At 33.3% G+C, this 13,215-nt stretch overlaps 1 protein-coding gene across 1 annotated transcript in view; it reads right to left on the bottom strand.

Annotated features, from left to right (window-relative positions):
- Nucleotides 1-13,215, bottom strand: part of ATG2B (autophagy related 2B) — a 43,891-nt gene that overhangs the window by 13,031 nt on the left and 17,645 nt on the right. Inside the window, exons 15-31 of the mRNA XM_085225572.1 lie at nt 12,583-12,856; nt 11,727-11,829; nt 10,535-10,727; nt 10,244-10,386; nt 8,970-9,127; nt 8,553-8,725; nt 8,088-8,238; nt 7,303-7,502; nt 6,350-6,430; nt 5,678-5,784; nt 5,264-5,356; nt 4,707-4,777; nt 3,769-3,845; nt 3,381-3,551; nt 2,744-2,882; nt 1,671-1,873; nt 520-746 (exon numbers count right to left, since the gene is read on the bottom strand). Coding sequence (XP_085081698.1) covers nt 520-746; nt 1,671-1,873; nt 2,744-2,882; nt 3,381-3,551; nt 3,769-3,845; nt 4,707-4,777; nt 5,264-5,356; nt 5,678-5,784; nt 6,350-6,430; nt 7,303-7,502; nt 8,088-8,238; nt 8,553-8,725; nt 8,970-9,127; nt 10,244-10,386; nt 10,535-10,727; nt 11,727-11,829; nt 12,583-12,856 — 2,564 coding nt within the window. The remainder of the gene's footprint in view (nt 1-519; nt 747-1,670; nt 1,874-2,743; nt 2,883-3,380; nt 3,552-3,768; nt 3,846-4,706; nt 4,778-5,263; nt 5,357-5,677; nt 5,785-6,349; nt 6,431-7,302; nt 7,503-8,087; nt 8,239-8,552; nt 8,726-8,969; nt 9,128-10,243; nt 10,387-10,534; nt 10,728-11,726; nt 11,830-12,582; nt 12,857-13,215) is intronic.

Here is a 13,215-nt window from a genome sequence, read left to right on the forward strand (position 1 = left end):
AAACAAAACACTTTTCTCAACTAACTTGAAGCCATCTCACTGTGAACAGAGACTTGAAGTTAACGTTAACCAAAAAATTCCATTCTATTACTAAGTAACACACATTGGCATGGAATGCTTAGCTGTATGTTTCCTATCAAATTAACTTTCATAAATTTTGTCCATGATAACACTAACTCATCTTTAGCTTACAAGACTTCCTTCAAATTAGGCCCCTGCTACTATAGCAATAGTCTCTTATACGCCTTAAGCTCCACTTACTTAGGAAATTATATTTTTCATATAACACTTAAAAGCAAAAGCATTACTCCACTCTCAAAATAAATTAATAAATCAAATGCCACAACAAAAATCCAGATTGTTCAGGTTAAGACATTGGAAACGTATACTGAGATACTGAGTAAGCACACTTCTTGTGTGGAAGGAGCAAAGGAGTAACAGAGGCCAACTTAAGGTAAATCTTACTATGCAATCTCAAATTAAAATGTACTGATGTTCAGAAGTATGTCAAGTACTTACACAAAACTTTTAGCTGGAGATGTTGGTGGTGCAGACCCAAAATCCCTTCCACCATAAAGATGCCAAATAAGAGAGATTTCCTTCACAATGTAGCGTACCAGAGGAACAGGAAAATGAAGGGGAGCTTTGCTTGCATCTGTTTTTTTCACAGGTTGACTGAAATGATTTTCCTTTATCAGAATTGCATCATCAACCAGTTTTTTTATTACTGGTTCTTCTTCTTTCTCCTAAAAATGTACATAAAAATAAAGAACATAAAGAAGAAAATACACATTCCTTACTAAAATGTTTATTTTCTTCCTATGAAAAGAGACTGTTCTATACTGTTTTCTGAAGGTTATACAACACAGGTTTGGTTTAGGAATGATATGTATAAAGTAACAAAACCCAAAAAACACATAAGAATAAATCAGAAGCTGAGCATAAGTTAAGAATAATGAATTCCAAACTGAAAATAAAACAAAACATTCTGGTGGTAGGGAAACCACATACTCCATGTGTACGTGACGAACACAGGTCTACTATTATAAAGCACTACTGAAAACAGACAACTTCAAAGATAACTGGGCAAATACTACTGATCAGGAACCTGAAACTAGCTATGTTTATTAAGCAGAATACAACCAGAGATTATATGAAGAATGTGAACAGAAACTGTTTTCAGACAGTTTGAGTATAGTGTTTCAAATCTTTTAATGCAGTGGACAGATAGCGGAGTGACATGGCACACAAGCTTTTCTGTGTCTGGTAAGGATCTTACGCTCACAAGACTACTGAAAGCTTGGTCCATGAGAAAAATGAATAAAATCTTAGAAGACAATAACTTTGCACATCTTTTAAGTATTGTATTTTTCTTACAACTTCTTTGTAAACTATGCTTTTATTGTAAGCCCAATGGCAATAATTAATCACAAATAAAATGTATAAGCTTTTGACATAATATTCAGCTCACACAACAACATTTTCTTGAGATATAGAAAAACTTGATCTATCTAAAAATAGCTGCATATATTTCCAATGATAACAAAGCATAAACGTCTTTCACAATAATAATTATTTTTGTGCACTCACAAAACCTTCTAACTCTGTTTACATATAGCTCATATGGTTGTTTTTGTTTTTTTTTTTAAGTAATTCTCAAAACTTCTTACAGAAACAGCAGCTTTTGGTGCAAAAAGAATGCAGAAATCATCACTTTCTGCAGGAACATCTCCCACGGTTTCATTTATCAGATGATGAGTGAATGAAGTGTAAGTGGGACTCGGATCTTGTGAGACATTTCCACTCTCATCTGGAAACAGGAAGAGATCTGAGCAGGATGGTTCCTGAGTTTGAGATCTGTCATCCAAAACTCCTGGGAGCAGAGAAAAAACATGCTTCATTGGAAAAGTCTTTACAAAACACCAACAAAATAATGCAGTATTTAAATGAAACTTTTTACTTTAATTGCAGTATCAAGAGAAGCTGATAGAAGTTGGAGATATTTTCAAAAAAATTAGTCTACTATACAATTAAAACAATTACAATATATTCATAAGTAGTTACTAGCAGAGATGATTTTAAAGATAAAGTATTTGTAAAAATATCACATAGATACAAAACATCACCTCGTTCTAGTAACAAGATGACAGTATCAACAACTTTCAGTATCTCACCAACAGCTTACCTTCAACTGTGGAAATAAATATTATCACTATTTGTAGTAGAAAATCCTTAGCCAAATTAAACCTGGATTTAGCTGCAATCAGGATGTAGAAGCCATAATTCTGTATTTAAATCAATTACCATGTTATGTCTGCTAATTAAAAGGTTTCCTCATGGCTCCAAGTTTTTTTTGTGACTTGAAAGTGTACCATCCTCCTGACCTACCTCTGTACAGAGAATAGTGGTTTCTGATTCCTCCACACCACAGAACACACATAGCTTACACCCATGCTAACTTACTTTGACAATCAAGGGTCTTTGATAGAAACGCACAAAATCTGATGCTTTCCTTGCTATTGCCAGTATTTAAGTAATGTGTATCTGATTATGATCTTGAATTACTTTTACATTACTGTTATTAACAGTGAGAATTTAGTACCTGATCATTAAAAGACTTCAGACATAAAAAGCATGCCGCGATTATTTCTGCAGTGTCTCAATATACACAAAACTTTTGATTCAACTTTCTTTAGAGAAACGCTGCACTTCATATTTATTTACGGCCCCAACAGATTCTTACCATTAGGCTCTATCTTCACAGCAGAAGTCTGATGAGTCTCAATTTCCTCCATAGCATCACTCATCAAATCCCGTAATATCTGTTGCTCTGATTCAGCAAGCAGTGGCCCATGAGAAGAGGGCTGGCTAAATGTCTCCACCTATAGACAACAAATCATATATAGTCATATTTAAAAATAATGGCAATATCATGCTAAATAAGATTTTGCTAGCGTGTCCTGAAACACAGCAGTTAAACATCATCAAAAGTCAGACAATTTCATAAATTATCAATTGAAATGCCACTACGTGATTCATAAAACAGAACAAAAGACTATGATTTGGGATACTTACATCATTACAGCACTTGGACACCTCATATATGTCCTAGAATTTCTTTTTTCTTTGTTATATATATGAGTTTGGTACATTAAGTAAACAGCAGAAAACATTTACAACAATCTAGTAGTGATCAAGACAGGAAAAAAAAATAAACTAAAGGTAACATTTTACTCTCGAATATTTTTGAGTCAGACACAAGCTAATTTTTTGCAGCATTTCTCATGTTCTCTGGAGAAAGAATGTAGACATTAAAACTAAAACAGATTACCAGAAAGTATACAGCTAGTTACATCAATGTTATTTTGTGATTTTTATACCTTCATTTTTGGCTTGTTAACTCCACACTTAATCTCTGTTTTACTTGGAGGATGTAAATCACCATAACTCGCAATATACTGTATAAGATTCATTAGTGCAGCACATGAATCAGAGCAGGTGCGAATATGGATTACATCACTGGAACAGTGCAGCTCAAAACGTGGTTTAGTCTGGATAACAAGAAGACACACTTAAGAGTAGTCTTAAAATCAATCTAAAGTTCCATAAAAATAGATTCTAGACATAGATAATTTAAAATTAGTAACTAGTCAAACAGAACTAAAAAAAGTAAAAAGAAGAATACTTGATTCTAAATATAATAAAGTAATTTATAAATCACAAGTCAGTCCTGATTATTTTAGATTTTATTTGTGGTTAAATACTTACCCTTTCCCCATCTGAATCAGATTTTACTGTTGTAATAGTTAGTTCCAGCAGGCCCATATCCATAACACGAACATAATCTGAAGGACAATGCATAAAAAATTAAAAAAAAAAAAATAAAAATGAAAAGAACAACTTCCTTTTTTTATTTTTGGTTGTTAAAGTATTAAAACGGAACATTTTGCCAAACTTTTTCCAGTACATTATCTCTAGAAACACTATCTATGTGCAGTGCAATCTATTAGAAATTTATCCTTATCTTATTCACTTAAGTTAGAGCCAGAGGCACACAGAAACTGGGTGACTAAGCATTCTAGGTGCTTACTGTTGAAGTAAGAGAGAGGACATTTTAATACTGTTCCCATCTTTCAGCACCAAGAACAGCTCACTTCCCCACTTCTTTGTTTAAACACCGTACGCATGCCTTTATTCTGTTCTTCACTATAGATCTCTCAACTAAGCTAAATACACTCATTTGTTCATTGCTTCTCCAATTTTTTTTTTTTAATATTCCTTCAAGTTTCTCAATTCTAACAGTTTTTACTGTATAAAACAGAGTAGAATAGCTGATGTTTTTCTGATAAGACTGCCTAGAATTCCAAGCCATACAACAACTTTTAAGTTCAACTACTGAGAATACGTAACTCATGAAAAGAGCTTCTCTGACATGCTTCTACAACTACAAATCTAAACTAAAACAATCATATTTCCTTCAGTACTGAACTGCTCATTTCATATCTAACAAACCACTACTCATCTTCTCAGACCTTCAATAATCTTAATATATGCTGAATATTCCTATAAGGCTCTAACATGTGCTACGAGATATGGTTTAGTAGCAGTAATGGTGATAGGAGGACAGTTGGACTAGATGATCTTGTTGGTCATTTCCAACCTTGTGATTCTATGATGAGAAATTCAAGAACTGATTAAATCCTTACCTCTATGGAGGTTTACCATAACAGTGTTGCACTTGTCAGACAGATGCAAAGCAGCTTCATCTAAAATTACCCTAGAACATCAGTAAACCAAAACAAACAAAAAAACACTAGATGAAATAAACACAACAAAGAAATGCTACAAAATTCATCAGACATGGAAAAGAAACAATATTTAGCATAGAAAAATTTCATTGTTATCAACATACTAAATATGGCCAACAATCCCCAAATATTTTGTTAACTAATAGAACATCTACACATAATAAATCTTGATGAAACATGAAGTGCTGATAATTAAGAAAATACAACATCGTTTTTCCAGCTTTCCACTTATTAAAAATTGCAGAATTTGTTGGATTGCTTTCATTAACAACCAGCAAAAAGTAATGTGTTTAGCCTAAGAAAAAAGAATGATTACACATGAACAGAGTATATTTCAAAGATACAGTTCACCAGTGTGATCATTTACACAATGTGAATGCTTCACAGATCAAACAGCAAACAGGCATTACAAGTTTCACAGAAGATCCCATGTTTCACAAGCACTTAAATTATACCTGAGAGTAGAATAGGATTTATCAACTGCAACGCTGCTGGAAATGCTGAAAGTTTCAACAGTAAGTAGAGATCTGACTGGCAAATACACAGGCCTAGCAACAAACGGAAAAATATTTTTTTTTCAATTAAGAAGTGTTACTTATTATATAAAACGTGTATTACGTAATAATTTTTATTTTTCACTGATAAACTTTTACTTTATATATTTATACATTTAGAAACAGCTAAGTCTTCTCCATCTTAGACAAGTGCTTATCTTACTTTAGATTGCTTAGAGTTTATCATATTTCTCTTTAGCACTTTTTCCAAACAAACAAACACATGTTATTAACAATATGCAAATTAGAACGTTTAAAATGAAGAAATATATTGTTGCAGTGCCACCAAATGACACAGACTTGCATTTTATTTACCTGTAATCAAGAGCACAGCTCCACAGATGGACATGAAAAGTTGTAACTGTTGCTGGAGGATTATATCCCAAAACAGGCTCATCAGAAATATTCAAAAAATATAAAATCTAAAAATCATAAATGTATCATTATAATTCTTCAGCATCTGCTAATTTAACAAACAATAATGCATTACAAAAGAGAAAATCTGTAACAAATATGATAATAAAACATTTTATTTATTATTACTGGAAGGAACAGATAGTGAATTAAGCTCAAATATTTGAAAGCGCTTACCCAGTATGTGAGGAGAGCACTGAATGTAAACTCGGCAAAAAAAGTAACAAATTAACGCGTAGACTTAAAGGTGTGGAAGAGACTGATCTACAGAATCCAAAGCAGCTACTTGTCTGTCATGGTTTAGCGAGGTTTTTGTTGGGTTTGTTTGGGGGCTTTTTTTTTTTCCCCATTGTTTATTTAAGTCAAGGATTATTAATGTACTTCCATAATGAAAAGGGCAAGAAATTAATGGATTACTGAATTTTAATCTGAAATCATCTTTCAAAAGGGTAAAAAAGTAGGACAAAAGCTAATACAAAAAAATCTAAGGTTTAGTGTCAAATTTGAAGCAATTGTCATAAAATAATGAGACCGAAGTTGAAAATGCAGTTGAGAAAACACCAGAAATCTGACCTGTTCATGCCAGCTTAGACCTGAAGGCAACACTCTGTGTTGAAGGGTAGCTCCTCTTAGCCCAACAGCAACTAGAAATTCCTGTACAAGAAAGCTGCACAAATTAGTTTACATGAAATACATGCAAATGATTGAGATCTAGATAATAAAGTGTTCATCATTGTTCTCACAAAATTGACTCTAAATTTTCTAAGCAGAATTCTCTAAAAATGGAAGGACTGGATCAGGATTAAACAAAACAAAAAAAATCTGTTTCCCAAAACAGAAACCTTGTTTAATATAATCTAGTATTTGTTGCAATGGAATAATCTGAAAATTATTATCAATTTTCTAGTGGCGGTAGAAAGGCTATTCATTCATTTCTTCTGAGCTTCACCAGGAGTTAAAAGGAGTACTAACCCAGTGGAGTTCCATATTACAGTGTATTTAAACCTGAGTCAACTGAGCCACAGTGACATTCTGCTGCTATGCGTATTTCTTCCCTCCCTAGATAACTCTACCAACCTGTTTGTCACCATTATGCTGGCCAACAGGTCATCCTTTAGCCATGCTAATGAATGCTACTGTTGAAGCCAACACATTTACCAGAGAGCTGCATCAAACAAGCAAGCAAAGGCTATGCAATAGACAACACTGTCAGTAAGCTGATCGGAATAACTTTTAACTCTTCATATTTGTTTTGCCTGGTTTGATACCAGATTAACTCAACCAAGTTAAAACACAAAAAGGTCAGTTGGACAGCAAGTATATAATGAGATCAGCAAAGTAAAGCACTGGAAGAATTACTACATTGTGCTGATAAATAAAATTCACAATTCACCCAAGAAAATCTGATTTTAACAAAATTAAAGGAAAAGTGGCTCATAAGTCATGGTTTCTTCATCTGTAAATTGTAATCTAAATGTTCCCATATACACTGACATAAATAAAAGCACAAACTTAAAAACACAAACCTTTGTATTGCTCTCTATTTTATCTGATTGGATTTTGACCGCAACAGTCAGCATATTTGGGCAGTTCTCTCCCACACCATCTGAGGATGTCCTACTAAGACCATCTTCTTCCGAAAAACAAATAGTAGGTTCTAACCAATGGGGACGTATTGTGCTGGGTAGTCGTATTTCAGATGAAGGGACGGCCCCATCCACCATACCTGCAGAAATTGTGTAATGAGTTACACTGTGGTTCAAAGCTACTACTATTGAAGCGTTAAGGAAAATCCTTTTTTTTTTCTTCATGCCTTTTAAATCCTTTCATTACCACCAAATAAAGTCAGGCATAAACACTTAGAACCACAAATTGCAAAAGGAAGGTTACAGGTGATGCAATATTTAAAAACATGGTTATAGCTAAAATCTTTAATCTAACTATAGTTTTGTGACATTTTTGTTTGTTTTTTTTTGTTGTTTCTTTCGTGATCAGAATCTTTTTAAACTAAGTATCTAGTACCATGTACAAGTGCCTACATTCATAACAAAGAACAAATCGTAGAGCTAACATGTATAAGAGGACCAAAAAAATCTTTAGAGACTAGCAGTTGACAGGAAAAGTCTGAACTAAACAGCTGCATCACCGCAGTATCTTAGGAGCATTACCCATGGTTTACAATCAAGTGAAACACTACTGGAGAGGAAAAAGCAGGAGGAAGGGGGGAATAGCAGCATTTCCTTCTCCTGAAGAAATGCAAGAATATCTCCTTAAAATTTAGCTCCCACAGCCACCTCCATCCCAACCCTACCTTGATGATACAAATTGAGGCTGCTAGAATGGAGACAAACGTAGTGTCTATCTTCAAAACCTTCATATTTAGTTACACTAAAAAGTGAACCATTGTTGAATTCCAACCAGAATTCTCCATATTTTCCTTCTAGTGTTTTTCCATCATCCTGCTAAAGGAAGAGCAGAAATGATATGCTGAGTTAGATAGCTCAGACTAACCCAACACTTGCTACTAGCATCATTTTTCTGCTTGCATTTTGTTATTCTCATGTTGAAATAAATTTAAAAAAATTGCTAAAACATTATATCACTTTACAATCTAGTTACATTATAGTATGTAGAATGTTAGATGATTACAGAGTTCCTGTTACACACACTTGTTCCTTCAAGAAGATGGAACATATTGTACAAAAGTGTATAATGGCCAAAACCAAAAAACTTTCTACGTTTGATTTTGTGTAATTTTCCACCCTCAGCACCTTACCTTTACATCTGTGAATATCGACACTAATCCATGCGTGACATTTAGCAGAACAGATAGAAAGCTTTGTGAATGTTTATTCTGAGAGTCAAGCTTTTTCCTTCTGCGTGAACGATAATTTGGATCAACAGTGGAATAATATTGTAGTGTTTCCTCTTCAGATCCACTCTCATCATCTAAGAGATAAAACAGAGATAAAATAACTTTCTAGTTATGCCAATAACTCATTGTTTATCCATGTGGTGCAATTTAATTTCACTTATTTTTACTTGATTGAAAAGCAATCTACATTTTTTCCACTCAGTTTAAAAAACTTTCTTTCTTACAAATTTGCATGTTCTTTCCAGTATCATCATCATAACTTCAACCACTTCAGCCTTTGTATCACAATAGTTCAAGAGGATCTATTAAGTGCATTACCATAATTAACTGCAGATTTGAATTGACTGAAGCTGTCTTTACTGAAAGTATTGATGAGTTGACTGGCCACAGATAGTCCAACACCATAAGAAAGGTTTTCAAACGTTTCTACAGGAGATGGAGCGGTTGGTTCCCACAACAGCAAATCATTGCTGATTCTAGAAAGAAATATAGTATTATCATTATCTAAAATACTAAATTCCCAATAAGTATAAAATGAATAAAGCACTATCTCCTTCACAGATTTAATATATCAGATTTCATAAACAAAGAGGAGAAAGTTCAGGAGAACAAGAAAGAATATTTCCAGAAATAAAAGCTATAAATATTGAGAATATTTTTTCCTCCATAATTATATGCATCTGGCATATTATAGCATTAATAGTGACACAAAAATCTCTAGTAATTGTATGTTGGATAAATGTATTGAGAAGGAAAAATACTATTTTGATCACATCAATTTCAAAATGAAGTTGCAGGAAACATTATTTACTTTGATTTTACATGAGTCTGTGTCTATTAGTGGAACACAACTTGTACATTGAATAACCTGAGCATTCAATGAAAGTCTAAGCATTGCAACCTTGGAAGAGAAATAATGGCCAATACAGGATAGCAGAAATCATTATCTTTCTTCATATAGGTGACATGTAGCATAATAGTTATTCTTTAATTGATATAACCTAGTTGAGTTGCTTTTTACCCCCCCCCCGCAGATTAGGAACAACTAGCAGAAACAGTGATGGGAATCAGGATTTAAGTCAAGTTCACTTTCCCTCATTAGCCTCTGTAAGACTTAAAATAACAAAAATAAAAATGTACTGTTAGAGTTTCACCCCTGTCTTACGAACTCTTAATTTTTTAAGAGGAAAGTCACTGAATTAAAAGGGAAAAAATGTACTGAACAGTTTTTGAAGTATGATGATTATTTATAAAGGAGAATTCAGAAATATTACGGCAGAACGAAGCATTGTGAACAAATATCAGAATAAATTTTTCACTGAAAGAAAAAGTCTATTTAACTTTATCCCTTGTTCACAAAATCTGCCACATATTTTTTCAGCAACTGACTCTTATAACAACAATCAGACATATGATAGTGCCCCTGAAGTTAACTCACAAGTGAAACGTATTTCACAAAGTACTTGATATTCTTAGTAAACCATTCAAACGAATTCCAGCTGTAGTTACTCATTTAAATGTTTTCATCAACAATTAATACAGAACTAAAAGTATAGGCAATGATAACTAAGTAAAACAATTATCATACTTGCCTGTTGTAAAGTTTTTCATAAAAGCCTTTGTTTGGTAATGTTAAGTGAATGTTTGGTAACATGAGCTCCAGTACATAATGAGAATTGTTAATTGTTTTATCCTGAAACTCAGTCATTTCAACTACATCTCCTGGCATCACCATCTGAAAGAAAAACAAAACAAACCCCACGGTGAAAATAAAAACAAACAACTGAGGATCATAAGATGCATGTAAGTGAGAAGATCTAAGTGTGAGAATAGATTAATTTTATCTACTATTAGCACAAAGCAATAATAAAATGTCAAAGTACCTCTTCATTTTCAAACATGACTCTACGAGAAGAAAAAGGAGAAGGCTCTGGTCTTCTAATATCACAGACATCTTTCAAAGAATGAGGCCCTCCTTCTTCTTCCTCTTGAAAATTACCATCTCCTTCCTCCTCCTCAGCTGCTATCCTTTCCAGAATGGAGTGAACAGCCAGAGGGTTTATTTTCAATACAATCCTGATGTTGGAGATGTTATGCAGAACAAGCCATTAGAGACGCCAAGAATTTTTATATTACTGCATAGACACGTTAAACGACTACTACTATTAAACCAGTAAGAATAAGTGGACTTAGCAAGTCAATGATCAGGACTCTTTTATCAGCAGGAACATTTTAGAGGGAGTGACACACTGAGAAAAAACACCAAACTTAAAGGCATAAATATAGAAAGAATCACCAGGCCAAAAGTTTAATATCTGTTATTTTCAACTCTATCAAGCAACCATTAGGTGACCTAAGAAAATGCTTTCGCCAAATAATGTTTTTATCATCTTGACACCAGCAGCTATTAGAAACAAACAAACAAACTAATGCTCTGCATGCTTTCTGTAATTTATGAGTACAAATTGTTATAGAATATTTTATTTCTATCATCATACCAAAAAAAACAAACCAAAACAAAAAAAACCTGGAAAAAAATTCCATGCAGAAATACTGTCAAAAAGCCACTTGAAAATTGTGGCAAAAATATACGTAGCAAATTCTAAAATCACCTTTTTAAGCAGCATTAGGTGATTCTGTTCAGTAACTGAGGCATTGTGTTGCCTAACAAGTTACAATAACACTCAAAACATAAGTATTCTTATTGTTGTTACAGCTTTGTATCAGTTTATTTTGAGATAAAAATCTATGTTTTTTTTTATTGTTGTTCTGTATTCAGTCTTCAGTGTAAAAGGGAAAATGTAAAGTGACAAATTAGACTGGACAAAGTTTCAACTCTCCTTCAAGATCACCTTGAACTGAAATTTACCCAAACCTATCCAGAAAACATTATCCATTAGAACCATCTTGATGATAAACACAGAATTTTCTTAAATTCTTGGGTTCTTTTCACGTTCTCTCTTCACAGTTAATTTTAAAGCATTTGCCACACAAGTAGTCAGCGTTAAAATTTCAGCAACAGCAGTACTTCAAAAATACTAACTATCTACACTGAAAAATAAAACATTATTTTACCGAGGCCAATCAAAGTTGTCTGATGATGTTATATCTCCATCAACACCGCCAGACACTTGAAAAAATTTTACTGGCGCTTGTGTTTTATCTTCTTCAAATGAACCTAAACAGAAAAATATAGTAGAAAAAAAGTTGACTCAGGAATTACAACTGCTAACTACAGGATGCAGGTAATAATCTGAACAGAGAAAGACAGCAGAAAAATTCATGAAAATAATGACAGCTACTAAATCAAGGTCACCTTCTTCTCAGCTTGGAGTCCCAATAGGTGAACCTATCCAAGCTGTACACAAGACACCTTTGTGCATTTTCTCTTCCTTTCCACAAAAAAAATAAATGTCAACTTTTGCAATTTGAAAGCAGTTTGGTTTCTATCTTCTTACTTTATAAGATACTTCAGTCATAAGAGTATTACCGTTTTCTTAATGGCAACTATTTAGGACACCATAATTCACTATATTTTTAAACTAGAACTGAGATTTCTCATTTTGCTCCCATATTACCTACAAAATTTAACCTAAAACAATGAGAGATCCCAGGAAAATACTAAACAGAAAACAGACACAAGACAACATGACAGAGAATAACAGAAATATTAGCTCAGTTCTCAAGCACTGCACGCATGTACATTATCCTCATCTCCTCTTTGTATTAATTGACTTATGCTAATATCTAGCACAGAACATTACAGTGCAGGACAGATATCTGCTCCAAAAAGGAGATGGAAAGGTAGTCCATCAACAGGAGAGAAGTAATTACTAATCCTTAATGGAAGACCTTTGTGTCAACTGTGTAATTTCTGGTAAAAAAATAATAATAAAAAAAGAATATTCAAACACAATGTGAACACACTTACCAATAAGCTCTTTAAAAGTAAGTTCTAATTTAACTTGTTCTGGAGTTGAGCCTCCTACAAACTCTGTTTTAAACTCTATATCTGTAAACTCAAGATGAAGAATCTCTTTCTGAAGTGACTTCTTAAACCATGGTCCTCTTTCCTGATCTGACCGCAGGTCAGGTATTGGGAAGCGAACAGACAAATTTAATGCAGGGGCAGTGACTTGAACTGAAACTCTACAATTTGCAGGAGTATGTGAATCGTCCAGAAAAACTTCAGTGAATGCTTTATGCTAAAATGAATAAACAGAAAAAGTTAAAAATAAAAGAAATGTTTTAGAGAAAATAATGCTAAAAATAACTATGGAGAAAGCTTTTCCTGTAATACTCTTAAAAAAAAAAAAAAAAAACAGCTCAGTTTCATGTATCACACAAGATAGATAAAGGACCAATCATTATTACTTTTTAGGTTATTCTTCTATTACTGATACTGTTAAAAACCTTAATTTTAAGTCAAGTACTTACAACAGAGGTAGCAATCTTTGATAAATGGCTAGTTTTTCCCTTCAAATTAGAGTAAGAGTACCAAACCATACTCAGCAGCAGTTAGGAGGTACAATAGAAGCACAGAATATCCCAAGTGGGAAGACCA

This window comes from Meleagris gallopavo, chromosome 5 (genome assembly GCF_905368555.1).
Source record: "Meleagris gallopavo chromosome 5, MGAL_WU_HG_1.1, whole genome shotgun sequence".
NCBI classification, from domain to species: domain Eukaryota; kingdom Metazoa; phylum Chordata; class Aves; order Galliformes; family Phasianidae; genus Meleagris; species Meleagris gallopavo.